Here is a 19,801-nt window from a genome sequence, read left to right as displayed (position 1 = left end):
TTAAAGAACAGGCACTGACGTCCTTTGAGATGAAAAAGTTCTACGGCTGATGCAGCAAAAATGTTATGGTAGCAATTAAGAGCGGTTTCTTGCTGGCAGGACTATAGCATCCGGATCATTATAACTGAAGAAATTAACCATTTTTGTGTGACTGTCAAATGGGCTAGCACATCCTACAAGCATATCGTAGTGTGAGCCGTAATATACTAGAAGCACTGTGGGTTTTGGACTGTTTGGACTCAAGTTCATGGTATTTGAAATGAATGTATCTGTGTTTATATTTATATTCAACTAAGCTCAGTGACCCCCTTAGCTTGGTCCATAGGGATTCTGTCTTGAGGAATGTTTATAGGCCAACTGGAGAACTCTTGGTAAAGTACAAATAGTGAGCACACTTAAAAGTACTTTTTTTTTTCTTTTTGAGACAGGGTCTCACTCTGTTGCCCAGGCTGGAGTGCAGTGGTGTGGTCAGCTCACTGCAGCCTCTGCCTCCCAGGCTCAAGCAATCCTCCCACCTTAGCCTTCCAAGTAGCTGAGACTACAGGTACATGTCACCATGCTTGGCTAAGTTTTAAATTTTTTGTAGAGATGAGATCTCACTATGTTACCCAGGCTGGTCTTGAACTCTAGGCCTCAAGGGATCCTCCCATCTCAGCCTACCAAAGTGCTGGGATTACAGGAGTGAGCCACTGCACTCATCCTTAAAATTACTATTGATATGAACCCTAACAGGACAAAGTGTTTCAATTAGCTATTTCTTAGAAATACACTGAGGTCACATAAAAGTGAAAAAAAACTTCGAAGATATATTTTAAAGGTATCAACTGAGCCAGGTGCTATGGCTCATGCCTACAATCCCAACACTTTAGAAGGCTGAGGCAGAAGGATCATTTGAGGCCAGGAGTTTGGGATCAGCCTGAGCAACTTGGTGAGACCTTGTCTCCATTAAAATAAATAAATAAATTAGCTGGGCGTGGTGGCACATGCCTATAATCCCAGCTACTTGGGAGGCTGAGGCAAGACGATAGCTTGAGCCCAGGAGCTCAAGGCTGCAGTGAGTTATGATCACACTACTGTACTCCAGCTAGGGTGACAGAGCAAGGCCCTATCTCAAAGAAAAAAAACAAAAAATAAATGACATTACCTACTTTATTTCAGACCAAGTCTCCATTCTTCCATCCCACACTCTGTAGGACAATTAGAAAAGCCTGACAAAACAACACACACAAATATATACACTGCCCCACCCTGCCCCCGCCACACACACACACACACACACACACACAAACTAACATGGCAGTGAGGAATTACCAGGTCAAAATCTGAAAAAGACCAAAACCTAAAAAGACCAGCCCAGCATCTGGGGCTGCTTTCCGCTTGGGGCATCCATCTGCTGATTTAAGAAAGAATTCCTGACCAGGTGCAGTGGCTCATGCCTGTAATCCCAACACTTTGGGAGGCCAAGGCAGGTAGATCACCTGAGGTCAGGAGTTGGCCAGGAGACCAGCCTGGCCAACATAGGGAAACCCCATCTCTACTAAAAATACAAAAATTAGCCGGGCGTGGTGGTGGGTGCCTGTAATCTCAGCTACTCAGGAGGCTGAGGTAGGAAAATCGCTTGAACTCGGGAGGCAGAGATTGCAGTGAGCCAAGATTGAGCCACTGCACTCTAGCCTGGGCGATAGAGCGAGACTCTGTCTCAAAAAAAAAAAAAAAAAAAAAAAAAAAAAAAAAACAACAAAAAGAAAGGATTCCTGAGTGGCTGAGAAGCTGAGCAGCATTTCTGATGGCCTTGTGGAGCCAGGAGGACAAAAATTGAAGTCCTGGGACTTGCCAGTGAGTTGGCTGCAATTTTACACAACATAGAGTAAAACACAGCGTGTTACTATAGATTAAGACAATGTTAAAGGTTTAATAAATAGGAATTAAAAGTTAGAACTGTTTAACACAACAATTCTAAAATAGCAGGCACCTAAAAACAAGTATCAGAATGCATAAAGCAAACAGCTGACATCACCGTAAAGAGACACAAACTACAATCACGGTGGAAGAGTTAACACAGTTCTATCAGTAACAGAAAAAGCAGGAAAAAAAAGTTAGCATATAGCAAACCTGAAAAATGACTCAGAAATTAGAACTTAATTATCATATATAGAACTTTGCCGCCAGGCATGGTGGCTCACACCTGTAATCCCAGCACTTGGGGAGGCTGAGATGGGGCTATCACCTGAGCTTGGGAGTTCAAGACCAGCCTGGCCAACATGGTGAAACCCCGTCTCTATTAAAAATACAAAAATTAATCTCAGCTACTCACGAGGCTGAGGCATGAGAATCGCTTAACTGGGGACATGCCGTGGAGGTTGCAGTGAGCTGAGATCGCGCCACTGCACTCCAGCCTGGACAACAGAGTGAGACCCCACCTCAAAAAAAAAAAAAGAACTTTGCACCCAATGATCCTTGAATATACATTCTTTCCAAGCCCACATGGAAGAGTTAGAAAAATTGAACATATGCTTTTTACCTGCACAATAGGAAAATGTGCATCCATTGAGGCTAGACAAAGTGAATTAACCTGGCCTCCTGACAAAAGAGGTGTGAGCTGATAAGATTGGAAGAGCTGTAGGCCAGGCTCGGTGGCTCACACCTGTAATCCCAGCACTTTGGGAGGCCGAGGCGGGTGGATCACGAGGTCAGGAGATGAGAACATCCTGGCTAACACGGTGAAACCCCGTCTCTACTAAGAATACAAAAAATTAGCCAGGTGTGGTGGCGGGCGCCTGTAGTCCCAGCTACTCGGGAGGCTGAGGCAGGAGAATGGCGTGAACCCGGGAGGAGGAGCTTGCAGTGAGCTGAGATCACGCCACTGCATTCCAGCATGGGCGACAGAGCGAGACTCCGTCTCAAAAAATAAATAAATAAATAAAAAGATGGGAAGACCTGTGGTTTCCATAAGCAAAGGATTCTGGAAAAGATAAGGCGACTGCCCTAGTGTCTTGGAGACTTTGAATTGATGCTTTGGCTGGGCCTGAGATGGTGAGAATAAGCAGTAGAAAGAGAAAGGGAAGAGTTCACACAGCCCTCTCAGTCTTCTCTCTGCCCCTGGGAGCTACATGATTACACCGAGTTGTGTGGAAGGGAAAAGGATAATGTGAAACCCCAGCCCTCTGCCAAAAACTAAAGGGAGGCGGCAGTAATAGCAGAGTCTTCCATGCAACCAGGAGGATAATTTAGCTGTTCTATGGCCAAATCCTGCTTCCTTTCCTCCTGCCTTCCCATCTCCTCTTTCTCATCCTGTGTCATCCTGTCCCACCCTAGGAACCCGCATGGGGTCCCAGCGGACCATCTCTGCCGTTTCACCATCACAAGGGTTTACATGGGGGCTAGACCTGGAAAATGCATGGTCCCTGTCAAATCTGCCTAACTTCCACCTCATTTGTACCCTAACCTTCTGAGAGAATAACTGGACCCTAAAAGTTGTTCTTGGTTTGGTCCTCTACTTCAGTGGCCTGGCTACGCTTTTGTTGTGCTCTGGAGGTTTGGATTAAAAATGTGGATATATGAAGACTTCTTCTAGTATTTAGAGAACCTGAGCTGAAGTTGGAAGCCTGTGGTGGACTGGGTACAGACATGACCAATGCTTGGCAGACAAATAGGCAGTCCTATGTACTGTCCCACAGCCCACTAACAGGTTAACGGAACCACAGCCCTCGCCTGACCTAGTTGAAGGAAATATACAATCAGGCTTTCTGGACCTGCTGCAGTCATGACCTAATTTTCTAACAGAATCTCAGCAACAACAGAAAGACTCTCCCTCATTTCTCCCCCAACCTGGGAACATTTAGTGCTGAACAGAAAGAGACCCTTAATCAGCAGTGCTTCCTTTGAGCTACTGCCAGCCCAACATCCCAAGTGTCTCCTCGCGAGCCAGCTCTGTCACTGATCCTTCTGTGCCCAAGTGGCCTGGCCACACCAGCACCCTTCACATATGCATGAGCTTTCACCCTGGTGTCTGTGCAAGTTTGTGCTCGTGTATCTGTTCAAAATTGTGTCACCCAAGTACTTCCTGAATTTTTACTAGCACTGTTTCAGGAAGTCAAGCATGTTGATGTTTACTCTAAGTGCCTTTTTAATAAGTAACTTACACTGTTTTTCCCTTGCCCTCATTTGGCAGAAGGCCAGCCAGACTTACCCTCGTACATCTCCAGGATGTGAACTGTGTCACCGATCTGCAAGGAGAGCTCCACATCTTGAGAAGCATTGTAGTTATAGATCGCTGGAAATGAGAAATAAAAAAGGGAAATTAGAATGCATGTCACTTGGCTGGGCGCGGTGGCTCACGCCTATAATCTCAGCACTTTGGGAGGGCAAGGCGGGTGGATCACGAGGTCAGGAGTTCAAGACCAGCCTGACCAAGATGGTGAAACCCCATCTCTACTAAAAATACAAAAATCAGCTGGGTGTAGTGGCAAGTGCCTGTAATCTCAGCTACTTGGGAGGCTGAGGCAGGAGAACTGCTTGAACCCAGGCAGCAGAGATTGCAGTGAGCCGAGATCACGCCACTGCATGCCAGCCTGGGTGATAAAATGAGACTCCGTCTCGAAAAAAAAAAAGAATGCATGTCACAGTGAACAATTTGGTCAACAAACAACTCTCTATTTAATAATTTCATGTGAATCGCCCATTGTAAAGCAGAGAATGGATCCTCATTTCCCCCATCCAACAAATATTGATCAGTTGCCTGCTACATATCACGAACTGTGTTAGAGACTATTTATAGAGGGGCAAATCACATGGACATGGCCCCTGTCCCCAGGGAACTTAACAGTTGAGTGGAAGGAAGAAAGATATCAAATATATAATCACAGAAATAACTAGTTAAAGTTGTGATAAGTGTTAGCAAAGAAACAATCCGGTTACCATGAGAATATATTGTGGGATTCTGTTAGTCACTGCCCTTGTTCATCAGACAACAGCCAGCCTGCAAGAACACGGAACTGATGATCTCTAGGACACAGGCGAGCCATGTCGTGGCTTCCATGACACAGTATCTGATGGCAAAAGGCCACCTGTGAGGCCCATCCACCCTCCAGTGACAAACTGACACAGGGCACGGTGCAACGATGGTGCCTGGCCCTAGCCCAAGGCACCCTGGGCAACTGGGTTACTGCAGCACTTCCTAATCAAGGCGACCTCAGCCACCACAGTCTTTAGGGCTGGCAATGGCTGGGCTAGGTTGTGAAAACTGATAGACTTAACTCATAACTCAAAAAAAAGAAGCCAACCCAATTTTAAGAAAGGCCAGAGCTCTGAATAGATATTTTGCCAAAAATTATGTATGAATAGCTAACAGACACATGAAGAGATGTTCGACACTATTAGTCATCAGAAAATACACATTAAAACCACAGTGAGATACCACTCCACACCCACTAGAATGGCTATGATAAAGAAAAAAGAAAAGGCAGACAAATGGCAAGAATGTGGAGAAACTAGAACTCTCTTGCATTGCTGGTAGGAATGTAAAATGATACAGCCCCTTCTGAAAACAGTTGGGCAACTTCGCAAAAAGTTAAACATAAATTTACCATAGGTCCTAGCAATCCATTCCTAGGTACCTACAAAGAGAAATGAAGCCATGTGTCTACATAAGAACCTTACGTGAATGTTCAGAGCTGCGGTGGTGGGCTGTAAAGGTGCCCCCCCTCCCCCGCCAAGAGAACTCCACATCAAATCCCTGGAACCTGTGTATGTTACCCTGTAAGGCAAAAGAGTTGATTAAGTTAAGGATTTTTAAAAAATTATTCTTTAAGCTCTGGGATACATGTGCAGAACGTGCAGGTTTGTTACATAGGTATACACGTGCCATGGTGGTTTGCTGAACCCATCAACCCATCATCTACATTAGGTATTTCTTCTAATGCTATCCCTCCCCTAGACCCCCACCCACCAACAGGCCCCAGTGTGTGATGTTCCCCTCCCTGTGTCCTTGTGTTCTCATTGTTCAACTCCCACTTATGAGTGAGAACATGTGGTGTTTGGTTTTCTGTTCCTGTGTTACTTTGCTGAGGATGATGGTTTCCAGCTTCACCCATGTCCCTGGAAAGGACATGAACTCATCCTTTTTTATGGTTGCATAGTATTCCATGGTGTACATATACCACATTTTCTTTATCCAGTCTATCATTGATTGGCAATTGGGTTGGTTCCAAGTCTTTGCTATTGTGCCACAATAAAAATACATGTGCATGTGTCTTTATAGTAGCATGATTTATAATCCTTTGGGTATATACCCAGTAATGGGATTGCTGGATCAACTGGTATTTCTGGTCCTAGATCCTTGAGGAATCGCCACACTGTCTTCCACAATGATTGAACTAGTTTACAGTCCCAACAACAGTGTAAAAACGTTCCTATTTCTCCACATCCTCTCCAGCATCTGTTGTTTCCTGACATTTTTTTTTTTTTTTTTTTTGAGATGGAGTCTCGCTCTGTTGCCCAGGCTGGAGTGCAGTGGAGTGATCTCGGCTCACTGTAACCTCCATCTCCCGAGTTCACACCATTCTCCTGCCTCAGCCTCCCCAGTAGCTGGGACTACAGGCGCCCACCACCACGCCCAGCTAATTTTTTTTGTATTTTTAGTAGAGATGGGGTTTCACCATGTTAGCCAGGATGGTCTTGATCTCCTAACCTTGTGATCCACCCGCCTCAGCCTCCCAAAGTGCTGGGATTACAGGCGTGAGCCACCACGCCTGGCCTCCTGACTTTTTAATGATCGCCATTCTAACTGGCACGAGATGGTATCTCATTGTGGTTTTTATTTGCATTTTTCTAATGACCAATGATAAGGATTTTGAGAGGAGTGGTCTTCCCTGAATTATCAGGGTGGCCTTAAATGCATCACATATATCTTTGCAAGAGAGAGAGAGAGCTGAGAGACACACTGGAGAGAAAGCGACGTGCAGATGGAGGCTGAGATTGAACTGATGTGACCGCAAGTCAGAGAAGGCCAGTATCCACCAGAAGCTGGAAGAAGCAAGGAATGGAATCTCCCCGAGGGCCTCCAGAGGGAGCACAGCCCTGTTTGCACCTTGACTTCCTAACTCCCATCTCCAGAACTGTGAGAGAATAAACCCCCACTGTCTTGAGACATCAGATGTATAATTTGTCACAGCAGCCACTGAAATCCACTATAGTAGCATTATTCACAATAACCTAAAAAATGGAAATAATTTATTAACTGATGAAAGGATACATGAAGTATGGTATATCCATGCAATGGAATACTATGCAGCAATGAAAAGAAATGGAATACAGACACATACTGCAACACAAATGAACCTCAAAACATCACACTAAAGGAAAGAAGCCAGATGCAAAAGACCACATAGTTTATGACACCATTTATTCAAAATGTCCAGAACTAAGCAAATCTATCAAAGGCAATATAGGAGATTATTGGTTGCCTGAGGCTGTGAGGAGGGAATGGTGATTGACCACAAAAGGCCCTAAGGAGCTTCTTGGGGAGATGAAAACATCCTAAAACTGGGTTGTGGTGATATTTACACAACTCTGTAAATTTACTAAAAATCAGTAAATTATATGCTTAAAATGGGTAGATTTTATGGTATGTAAATTACACTTGACGGAAGCTTTTTTTTTTTTTTTAAGTAGATTTACTTCTTATCCTCACTCTACTGATGAGGGAACTACATCTTTCCAGGAAAAAAGAACCCACTTAGAGATTCATCTCTAGCCATGGACTTGACAATCCAAGGAACCCATAAGGCTCCCATCTCTGCAGGCCTGATGAGTGGCCATCCACACTGATGAATGGATAGTCACTCAATCCATCAGTATATCCCACAGGGAAGAAAGGCATCCTTGACATTGCCAGTGGCGGGTCTTCCTGGCTCTTCCCAGCTCTTCCCTGGGCCTGCAGTGCACCCTGCACCTGCAGCTTGGCTTACATCACAGTCAACCTATCAGTGAGCAGGAAGGAGCACACCTGTTTTTCAGTGGCCTCTCCTTGATGAAGGAAGTCATCCAGGTAGGGCTCTCCTGCACTCCTGGCACAGAAGCCTGGACAAAGTATGTTGGAATTTATTTTACTATTGAGCTTATGGACTAGGCTATGAATTCACAACCAGGATTGGCTGGTGACATAGGTTAGGAGAAATCGCACGCAATTCAGAAGTAGGAGTAATTCCCAATTCCTAGACTTTCTCATGGGTCACTGGGCCACCGCTGCTATTCCACTGGAGTTCAACTCCTTCATTCGTCTGCTGGTTTACACGAATGCTCTGCCTGCTAGTTTGGCAGACCTCACATCCTTGACATCTCCTAGTCCCTATTCATGGCCTTGTACTGAAATGGTCCCTTCCATTGGCCCCCTTCTCAAATGAAAACAGGAAGTAGTGAGGTCACTGAGTCACGATGCATTGTGTAATGACCAAGCTTCACCTCTTCCTGGTTCTAGTCATTGGAAAAGTAAGCAGAAGTTCTCAAAGGCAGCACCTTGCACTGGAAGCTCCAAACACAAACACCTACCAAGGACTGCTGGAAACACACACACACACACACACACACACACACACACACACACACCAAAGACCGGTTTGCTTAAAACCTAGATCTCTAAGCCTGACCCAAAATACCTCCAAAATTGTCCCAGCCGGTAACTATCTGTCTTTGTCTCCACTATCTGCGAAATTCCAACCCACTCTCCAGTGAAGACTCCTATGTTCTCCCCTAAATTCTGAGCTCAGTCCATGGTTTGTTTCTGCCTAGAACAAGGGCCTGTCTTGACTTTGTAACAATCCAAATCTCACATCCACAATGCAATTCAACAAATGGCTACTAGCTCCCGATTACCTGCGTGGATCTCCTTCTTCTCTGACATTCCACAACAATTTTCCCTTCTAGCGCAGTTTGGGTTTTTAATCACAGACAATCTTGTGTAATTGTCTGCCATCAATTGGAAGGAAATCCCTATGACTGGGGTCCTCGTTACACATTACTTTTGTGTCTTTCTCATTACAAGGCACAGGCTTAGTCCCAAAGAAAGTACTCAAGGTATAATAATGATGTCAGAAAATAATATATTTTAAAAACACATATTTTTATCCCTTCTATAAAATCCATCAAAAAGTTCAGTTATTCACCACTTCTTCCCCAAACTCAAACACACTTCTGCTTTCCTCCAGAGCAGAGGCTGTGGTTTCCCACCACTCAAGAAAGGGTTACCGAAATCACTTCTCCACCCATTTGGTTTCTCACAAGAGAGAATCTGCCTCTCCAACCTAACCTTTCAAAGAGATTCATGTTAGAAGCACATCCCTTCAACAATGCCTTTCACTGGAGTGAAAATTCACCGCTTAGAGGATGTTTGTACAATCTGTTTCATGTCTCTGGGCAAAAGCACAAACAAGATTTCCAATCAACGCCATCATCTATTCATTCTAACTCTTGGGTTTGGTAGTATGCCCTCCATATCTTAATATACCTCATATTTCCAGTGTATTTCATAGTTTACTTTCATATATATCTTAATAATTGTATAGAGTGGATGAAAGGTGTCACATTATTTAATGGGGAAGCTGAGACTCAGAAGGGTTAAATCCAGCTTGCAAGCAGCGAAGCTGTTATAAAGCTGGTCTGTTCATCACATTTGACCAAACCAGTCCATAATTGTGAAGATATGCCCTGGAATAGCCCAGAAACAAAGAAAAGAGCCTAGATTTCTCTTTTTAAATAACCATCCTACTTCCCAAACCAAGCTTTCTCATCATACACATCAGTGACTGGTGATCACATTGTCCGCTAGTCTGATGCTATTTCAAGAATGAGAGTACAACTAATGCACTTAGTGGGCCCATAGTTTCTTTCTAGAACACGAATAACTGTTATAGAGAAAGCTAGAGAAATGGGAAACCAAGAAAAACCTCAGGGTAATCAAAACGGATTCAAGACTCTACCGCTTACACAATGCATGACCTTGAATGAGCTACTAATCCTAGGCCTTGCCTATAAAGAGCCCTCTGGCTCTAACGTCTTCTGATTCACGGGGTAATGAGAAGAGGCAAAAGAAATATGTGCCATTTTTGAACCGGCAGGCACCACCACAATCTCTTGTTTTGACTGAGGAAATTAAACAAGAACCGGGAGTTGCTGTACATACGTTGCCTCGCTGGCTGCCATGAACAGCATTGGGAAAGACAAATTGCTGGAATTCTTCCCTAAGCAGCTTACTGTTTATAACAGGAAAGTATAATTTTGCAGAGCCAAGTAGACAAGACAAAATAGTTTGCATTTTACTGAATCTCTGATTTGGCTCTTTCTTTTAAACCAGGCTTACATGAGAGAAGAAAACTGAAGTCCTGGGATTATGCAATAAGAAACCAACAGAACAGACTTACTGGCTGCAAACTGAGTGATCAGTTTTGACAATGGAAAGTCTGCAGGCTAGTAAATAATAAATATTTCTTTTTTTATGTTTATTTTTTATCTTTTTGAGACAGGGACTTACTCTATCAACCAGGCCAGAGTACAGTGGTACAATCACGGGTCACTGTAGCCTTGACCTCCCTAGGCTCTGGTGATCCTCCTGCCTCATCCCCCCGCCCAGGTACCTAGGACTACAGGCATGTGCCACCACACCCGGCTAATTTTTAAACTTTTTTTGTAGAGACAAAGTTTCACCATGTTGGACAGGCTGGTCTCGAACTCCTGGGCTCATGTGATCCACCTACCTTGGCCTCCCAAAGTGCTCAGATTACAGGCATGGGACATCCAGCCCGGCCAAGTAATGAATATTTCTGATGAATGAGATTATTACATGAATCCTCAAATTACAATCCCCTGAAGAATAGCCACATTATATTTTCTATTAGTCACTTGATAGAATCTACAAAAGAAAGATCCAGCAAACACAGAATGAGATACCAATTGGAAGCATACATCATTCATAATATTCCAAAGATGATTATGGCCAGGCGCAGTGGCTTATGCCTGTAATCCCAGAACTTTGGGAGGCCAAGGCAGGTGGATAAGTTGAGGTCAGGAGTTTGAGACCAGCTTGGCCAACATGGTAAAACCCCATCTCTACTAAAAATACAAAAAAAAAAAATTAGCTGGGTGTGGTGGCTCATGCCTGTAATCCCAGCTACTCAGAAGGCTGAGGCAGGAGAATCGCTTGAACCTGGGAGGCGGAGGTTGCAGTGAGCCGGTGTGGCACCACTGCACTCCAGCCTGGGCAACAGAGTGAGACTCTTGTTTCAAAAAAAAAAAAAAAAAAAAAAGATGGTTACAATTCTTCTTTTCCATTATCATCTTGATCTGCCTAGTTTCAGATATGCATTCTATAAAAACTAAAGAGGCACAACTCATCTTTGATCTTCATCTTGGCTTTCCTGCAGTGATATCCAAGAAGGCCAAACAGATTTCATTTTCTTATGCTCTTTAATTACACTGTACTATAAGGAACAGAAAATCATATTCAATAATAGGCATAACATCAAGAAGTCAAATCTGTGCTTTTAGGATGATAATTACAAGTAGGTTCCAAATCAGTCTTTCTACAATGAGATGACCATCACGCCACCTCTCTGCTCAGATCTATCCGGGACAGAGGCTATCAGGTTAGGACATCAGCTCTATTTCTCACCAACAGTACTCTATAAGACCAGGCTCTTACAGGATTCTTTTTCTGTTTTGTTTTGTTTTTCGTGTTTTTTTTTTGAGACAGAGTCTCGCTCTGTCACCCAGGCTGGAATGCAGTGGCGCAATCTCGGCTCACTGCAAGCTCCGCCTCCCGGGTTCACCCCATTCTCCTGCCTCAGCCTCTCCGAGTAGCTGGGACTACAGGCGCCCGCCACCACACCCGGCTAATTTTTTGTATTTTTAGTAGAGACGGGGTTTCACCGTGGTCTCGATCTCCTGACCTCGTGATCCGCCCGCCTAGGCCTCCCAAAGTGCTGGGATTACAAGCATGAGCCACCGCGCCCGGCCAGCTCTTACAGGATTCTTAACTTCATTTTCTAGATAGTTTAGGAGAAGAGAGGATTTCATAATCAATGTATTGATTACTATTTAGAAATCTCTATCTTGTCCAGGTGCAGTGGCTCATGTCTGTAATTCCAGCATTTTGGGACGCCAAGGCAGGTGGCTCACTTGAGGCCAGGAGGTCAAGACCAGCCTGGCCAACATGGTAAAACCCAGTCTCTACTAAAATATAAAAATTAGACAGGCATGGCGGCACGCACCTGTTATCCTAGCTACTCGGGAGGCTGAGGCATGAGAATCGCTTGAATCCAGGAGGTGGAGGTTGCAGTGAGCTGAGATCGTGCCACTACACTCCAGCCTGCACGACAGTGAGACTCTGTTTCAAAAAAAAAAAAAAGAAAAGAAAAGAAAAGAAAGGAAAAGAAAAAAATCTCTATCTTAAAGATTATATATATTTGTGAAGGAAATAGATAAATATCTTGAACTGGAGGGATATTTCTCAGATATAAACTCAAATATTGTTTCTTGATTGCCTCACTGGCAGCTAGTGATGACTTAGAAGCCACATCATTTACATGAATATGAGATTAAATTTACATGAAATGCTTACAGCAGGAAAGCAGAAACAAGGCAATTCGAAATTACAGAACAAGGGCCCAGCATAGTGGCTCACGCCTGTAATCCCAGCATTTCGGGAGGCTGAGTGGGAGGATTGCTTGACCTCAGGAGTTGGAGACCAGCCTGGGCAACATAGGGAGACCCTGTCTCAAAAAATAATAAAAATTAGCCAGGCATAATGGTGTGTGCCTATGGTCCCAGCTATCCGAGAGGGTGAGGTGGGAGGACCGCTTGAGCCTGGGAGGTTGAGGCTACAGTGAGCTGAGATTATACCAGTTGAGGCTACAGTGAGCTGAGATTGTACCACTGCACTATCTAGATGACAGAGCAAGACCCTGTCTCAAGCAAACAAACAAACAAAAACAAAATTATAGAACAAAAAGTCTATGGTATATAATCATGAGGAGTTTTTTCCCACAGCTTCCTCATCTGAAAAAGGGAGGCAACAGTACATTCTTCCTATGGTTTTGTGAGGTCTAAAAAGGAGAATTTGTGTAGGGCCAGAATGATGACTAACACCTGGCAGACAGTGAGTAAAGAGCAGTCTCCTTCCCTCCACTCCTTCCCCTTTCTCACCGTGTCCAGCTTCCCATTCAGGGCATGGTGACACCTACATCCTCAAAGATGGACACTATCCCCTCATCAATAAACCAGTGGGAGTCGGTCAATGAAAACAGTGAATCAGGAAGGACTGGAGAGGTCACAGAACAAATCAGCCTCAATGGTACTTCCAAGGCAATGGTTGATGGACAATGAAATGCAGATATCTTTGATTAGAGCAAAGCCATTTTACTGCAGGTGGCTAAATACAGAGCTCCTTTAAGAAACAGCACCAGGCACAGGGAATATTTTAATACATTCACCATTTCTCGCTGCCCCTTCCAAGCATTTCTGCAACAATTCAATGAGGAACCGGGTGTTATCCAGCATACTAAAGATGGCCTCAGTCATGTACTCACCACAGGACCCACAGGCTGTATATAATATCAAAGGTACACATGCTAATGTTATTCATGCCTATAGTTCTATTAGCCTCCATTTTTCTCAATGAATATCTTCCTTATTAAGCAAAATAGGAAAAAGTAAAACAGAAAAAAATCTGACAGCAACTATTGCAGTCTTTAATGATGAAGGAAAATAGCTCACTACCCAGCCAGAACATCTTTTCCAAAGCAAATAAAGTCTCCTTATCAGGTTCTTCTTGATACACATCCTTATTAAACAAAACGTGAACAGATCTAAGATTAAGATGGTCACTTCTAAGACTCTGTTGAGCTAAGACTCTGTTACAGACAGAAATCATCACTGAGGAATAGAGAATCTGAAGATAAATGCCAGAGGTTACTGTGGAATCTAGAAAAAGCACTTTTAAATGATAGTTGAGGATGTCACCGATTATCTTCTCTATATGTACAAGAATGAGACGAACACATTTCACTGAGAAAAGTAATGATCCCCAACCAGGCTACAAAAGTCATTACTTTGACAATATCAACCTAAAAAATGCAAGTACAATAGCAGCTTCCAGCGCTGGGCCAGTCTGAGGACAAGCTCTGGCTTGACTCCTTCAACCTCTGGATCCTACTCAGGAGGATTTTAGAACTGAATCTCAACTTCCTGGGTATTTATACACGCCAGAATCACATCCTACTGAAATTGCAGTGAGGAAATGGAAGAATAGGACATGTGTACATACGTGTGTGTGTGAAGTTCAAAGTGACAGACCTGATGTGATTATTTCACATTGCATGTCTGCATCAAAACATCTCGTGTACCCCATAAATATATACACCTACTATGTACTTATAAAAATTAAAAATAAAACAAAATTTTTAAAAAAGTAAAGCACTAAAAAATATCTAGAATTTTAAAAAGGAAAGAAAAGTGATAGATCAAGGTGAACAAAATTATAGCTATGCCATTGAAGATATTTTCCATAGTGTGGCCAAACAACTACCATCCTGGACTCTAGGGCAAGTGATTCAATCTTTGCAGGCTTCTGTTCCCTCATCAGTAATGTGAGCTGGTGTTTTACCTAACTCTTCTGGTTAGGAATAAAATGAGAAGAAACAGAAACGAGCAACTATTGGTTATGTTTTTGGAACCAAGATCTTTCAGCATCAAAGACAAGTACACAATCAAAAAAATTAACTGATTCTGGGACGACGTGGGTTGGAAATATCAGTTTGAATTTGGGATTTGTTTTCTATCTAAAAAACACATATTTCAATTCTACTTGTTGCCCAGGCGGACCAGGGAAACAACCCATCAGGGACCAGATGAATTATCCTGCTTTAAGCATTAAAAACTAGGCAAAATGTATATGACACGTTGGTTTTCAGACACGGAACAGCAGGCAATGCAGGGAGTGATACTGACAGGAGAGAAACAGATAAGTGAAGTCTACACCTGCCTGCACTTACTGCTCAAACAGGGTTTCCAGGCTATTGTGCAGGCAGCCAGTGGTCACTGAGACCAGGAAAGAGAGTGGAGAACTCAGGAGGGTCAAGGTGGCTAGAATGTGCAGGGCAGAGAACCAGAGAGAAGAGGGCTGCTCAGAGAGAGTGCTAGAGATGTGTAGAAGGTTCCCCAAGTCTTTAGCTGAGTACTGGTCAGTGCATGCATGTGAAAATACCCGAGGCTAAGAAAAAAATCACTGGAAAAGAGCAAGAGGCATTGTTCCCAACCCACACACATGGATGAGAACAGCTTACAGATCCCACAACGAGAGTAGAGAAAGCTTGGAATATGAGGGTACTGGGCTGAGAGATCAGAAGGGTACTGAGTACTCGGTAGTGCAGTGTTACAGACTGAATGTTTGTCTCCTGTACCCCTCAATGTTTATGTTGAAATCTACACCCACAGTATTAGGTATTAGGAGGTGGGCTTCTGGGAGGTAATTAAGTCATGAGGGTGGAGCTCTCAAGAATGGGATTAGTGCTCTTATAAAAGACCCCAGAGAGCTCACTTGCCCTTTCTGTACCATGCAAGGACACAGTGATAAGTTGGCAGTCTGCCACCCAGAAGGTTGGCCCTCACCAGAACCTGACAATGCTGGAACCTTGACCTTGGACTTCGAGCTGCCAAAACTGTGAGAAATATATTTCTGTTGTTCACTAGCCACCCAGTCTATGAGACTTTGTTATAGCACCCCAAATAGACTTAGACATGTAGCCAAACTGGCCCCAGAATAAAGGCTGTGTTGGTCCTGCATAACAAAGCTTAAATGCAAACCTTGAATAAGTTTTCCAATAACTAGCTCAGCCTTGTTCTGCATTGCATTGCATCTGCATTGCAGAACAAGGCTCAAACTCCCAGGAGGATTAAATTCACGTCTGACATCTGGTTCAAGATTACCAAGCAGCCGAAGAAGAAGAAAAATATTACTCACAGCTAGGAGAAAACAGACTTTTAGAAAAAGACCCAGAAATGACATAGATCAGGCAACAGAACAAGTCCCAATTAATTTAAAAGGATGCAAATCATACAAAGCATTTTCTTTGACTACAATGGAATTGAATTACCAATTAGTATCAGAAAGATACTTAGGAACTCTCAAAATATTTGAAAACTAAACACACACCTCTAAATAACCCAAGGAACATTCCAGTATCAACATCACCCAACATACTATGCTGAAAAAAGGAAAAAAATATGATCATCTTAATAGACATAGAAAAGACATTTGGTAAAATCTGGTCCCTAGTCATAATAAAAGCCTGTCAGCAAAGTAGAAAAAAACATCCATGATACACATCTAGCAAACACCATAATGAACTGTTAAATATTAAATGTGCTCCTCTAATACCAGGTACAAGGCAAAGATACCTGCTTGAATCACTCTATTTCACATTTTAAGGGTGGGTCTAGCTAGTGCAATAAGGCATGAAAAAGAAATAAAAGGCTTATTAATTAGAAAGGATAATATAAAATTGTGTTTATGAGCAAAACCATGATTATCTATACAGAAAATCTTAAGGCATTTGCAAAAACAAAGTTACTACAACCAATATGTGAGTTTTTAGGGAGGTTTCAGGGCCTAATTTTTTGGTCAATGTATAAGAATCCATTGTATTTCTCTATACTACAACAAATAATATGAAATTGCTTGGTTATGACAAAAAGTGCATTTCTTCCCATGAAGTGCAAGTGTAGTAATCTGAAGACTATGCCCCAGAGAAACACTTGCACAAGTGTACCGGGAAATATGTACAAGAAAGTTCACGGAAGCACTGTGTGTGATAGCCCTTCGAAAAGAGAATCACCCCTAATGTCCATGGAAAGGAAAATGGAGAAATAAATTATGGCATATTTAGATGTAGAATTCTATATGGCAGGGAAAATGAGTGCATGCATGACACTAACAGAATGTAGAGCGAATTAAAAAATTATAGAAAAAATATACACAGGATGATGCCTTTAGATACAATACCAAATCTTACAAAACTAAGTGAATTGAATTTGCATATACATATGTGTATGGATGATAAAACTACAGAAAAAAAAGGAGGAAATGAAACACACTAACTTGAGGGTATGTTTACATCCAGGGCGGGGCCAAGGTGTCAGACAATTAGGGAAAGGCATGAGTATAGGATTAATATACTGAGAATCATGTTGTTTGCAATTCATTTGACAGGGATATGTAGGTACTTTTACTACTGTTTTTCTTCATACTCTTCGCAAATGGTGTAAATTTATTTATTTATTTTTGTGATGGAGTCTCACATCATCACCCAGGCTAGAGTGCAGTGGCGCCATCTTGGCTCACTGCAACCTCCCCTTCCCAGGTTCAAGTGATTCTCCTGCCTCAGCCTCCCAAGTAACTGGGGTTACAGGCATGCACCACTATGCCTGGCTAATTTTTGTATTTTTAGTAGAGACAGGGTTTCACCATGTTGGCCAAGCTGATCTCAAACTCCTGGGCTCAAGCAATCCTCCCACTTTGGCCTCCCAAAGTGCTGGAGTTACAGGCATGAGTCACCATGCCCAGCCTGGTATGAATATTCTTTATGCATTCAATGTTTAATTAAAACAACAGAAACCAGTTAGACAGATATTTATATATGTATGCAGGAGAGGATCATAATGACAAAAGGAAATCTGTTTACATAACTGATGGCACGTTAACACAAACCTACATATAGGTATTATTCCAGTGGTTCACAGCGTTTAGCACACATCGGAATTACGTGAGAGGCTTGCTCCAACCCAGGTTGCGAGGTCCCAAACCTAGTTTCTGATTCAGTAGGTTGGCAGTCCAGCCCAAGAATGTGTGTTTGTAGCACATTCCCAGATACCACTGGTGCTCCTGGTTCAGAGATGACATTGCAAAACCCCTGCATTACTATATGTGAGCCTCATGCAAACCAGCAGAGAAAAAAGAGCTCATGGTCCTCGTTTTACAGATAAAGAAACATAATCTCTGAGAGATTAAGAGGTCTGCAGTATTACATAATATTTAATCACACCAGCTCTGGACTCAGACTGTTTATGTCCAACCCTGGCTCTATACTTGCTGATTCTTATTGAAGGTAATTTTAGATCCAATTGCAGTTTTCACTTATGAGAAAACTATGATCTGAATAAAGTAGCTTGCTTAAAATCATAGAGAATTAGAAGCAGTCTAGGATGAGCAAGCTGGAACCATTTTTTTCAAGGGCCACATTAGTGATCTTTATAATAAATTTTACCCTGTATTAAATTATACTTTTAAAGTAAACAATAAAAACACTGGAGGAATAAAAACAAATGACCAATTACCTTTTATGCAATGAAGGAATGATAATCAATCAATCAAATAAACAAATGAAACATTCAGGTCTATGAATTATTATATATGAATATATCAGAGGGTTAGAATGACTCTGATATATTTTCCTTCTTCATATATATATATATAAGCAACCAAATAAAATTTTCTTTTTGAGATACAGTTAGTTGCGATCAATTTGAAGATATGAAAAATTCTTTTCAATCTCATTTCTTCTTCCAGTCTGAAGAAAGGTAAATCAGTATTTCTATGACTTACTTTTAGAAGAAATGAAAATGTAAATTCACCTGAGCTGCACTTTTTTTTTTGATACGGAGTCTAGCTTTGTCACCGAGGTCGGAGTGCAGTAGCAGGATCTCAGCTCACTGCAACCTCTGCCTCCCAGGTTCAAGAGGTTTTCCTGCCTCACCTCCAGAGTGTCTGGGATTACAGGTGACCACCACCATGCCCAGCTAATTTTTATATTTTTAGTAGAGATGGGGTTTCACTATGTTGGTCAGGCTAGTCTCAAACTCCTAACCTCAGGTGATCTGCCTACCTTGGCCTCCCAAAGTGCTGCGATTACAGACGTGAGCCACTGCACCTGGCTCCAAGCAATTTGTTCAAGTCAAGAAACGTATGTGTGGCATTCTTTCTGGTTCCTGCATCTGTGACTTTTTGTTGCCTTCAAGTTCAACTGAGTTTAAAATTCTTGCATCACAATTTTCTTTTTTTTTTTTTTTTTTGGTAGATGTGAGGTCTTACTACGTTGCCCAGACTGGTCTTGAACTCCTGGGCTCAAGTGATCCTCCCGTCTTGGCCTCCCCAAGTGCTGGGATTACAGGTGTGAGACACTGTGCCAGGCTCACAAATTTTTTATGTTTAAAAAATTGAAAGAAGAACCAAGAAAATAGATACACATCATGTTCCTGTAAGAAAAAAGTAATCTTACAAAGAGTTCAATTCTCTAAATAAAACATAGACTAAATTAAATTCTAATTGAAATAAAAAAGGTTTTTAGAAAATGGCACAAAAATGGTAATAAAATGTATCTGGAAGAATAAACATGTGAAAAAAGTTAAAAAATAGTTTAAAATAGCTTGAAAATGAAAAATTAAAGGGAGACTTGCCTCAACATATTTATGTCAGGTTACCACTGCCATGGCAACACATGGAAGTTACTGCCCCTTCCCAGGGCAACAACACAAAGACACAGAAGCTACAACCCTTTTTCTAGAAATTATTGCATACTCTGCCCCTTAATCTGTCTATAATTCAAAGTGGTATAAATATGACTGTAAAACCACAGCTGCCACTGTGGGCACACTGCCTGTGGAGTAGACACAAGGAACAGTCCCTCTGCCACTGCTGTACACTGCCACTTCAATCAAAGTTACTGTTTAACACCACTGGCTCACCCTTGAATTCCAT

At 42.4% G+C, this 19,801-nt stretch overlaps 1 protein-coding gene across 2 annotated transcripts in view; it reads right to left on the bottom strand.

Annotated features, from left to right (window-relative positions):
* DOCK5 (dedicator of cytokinesis 5) overlaps positions 1–19,801 on the bottom strand; it is a 232,513-nt gene that overhangs the window by 170,853 nt on the left and 41,859 nt on the right. For both annotated transcript variants that reach the window (XM_055295734.2, XM_055295735.2), the window contains exon 2: positions 4,190–4,273. In XM_055295734.2, the coding sequence (XP_055151709.2) occupies positions 4,190–4,273 (84 nt within the window). The remainder of the gene's footprint in view (positions 1–4,189; positions 4,274–19,801) is intronic.

This window comes from Symphalangus syndactylus, chromosome 10, assembly GCF_028878055.3.
Source record: "Symphalangus syndactylus isolate Jambi chromosome 10, NHGRI_mSymSyn1-v2.1_pri, whole genome shotgun sequence".
NCBI lineage: Eukaryota > Metazoa > Chordata > Mammalia > Primates > Hylobatidae > Symphalangus > Symphalangus syndactylus.
This window is presented reverse-complemented; position numbering and strand designations above follow the sequence as displayed.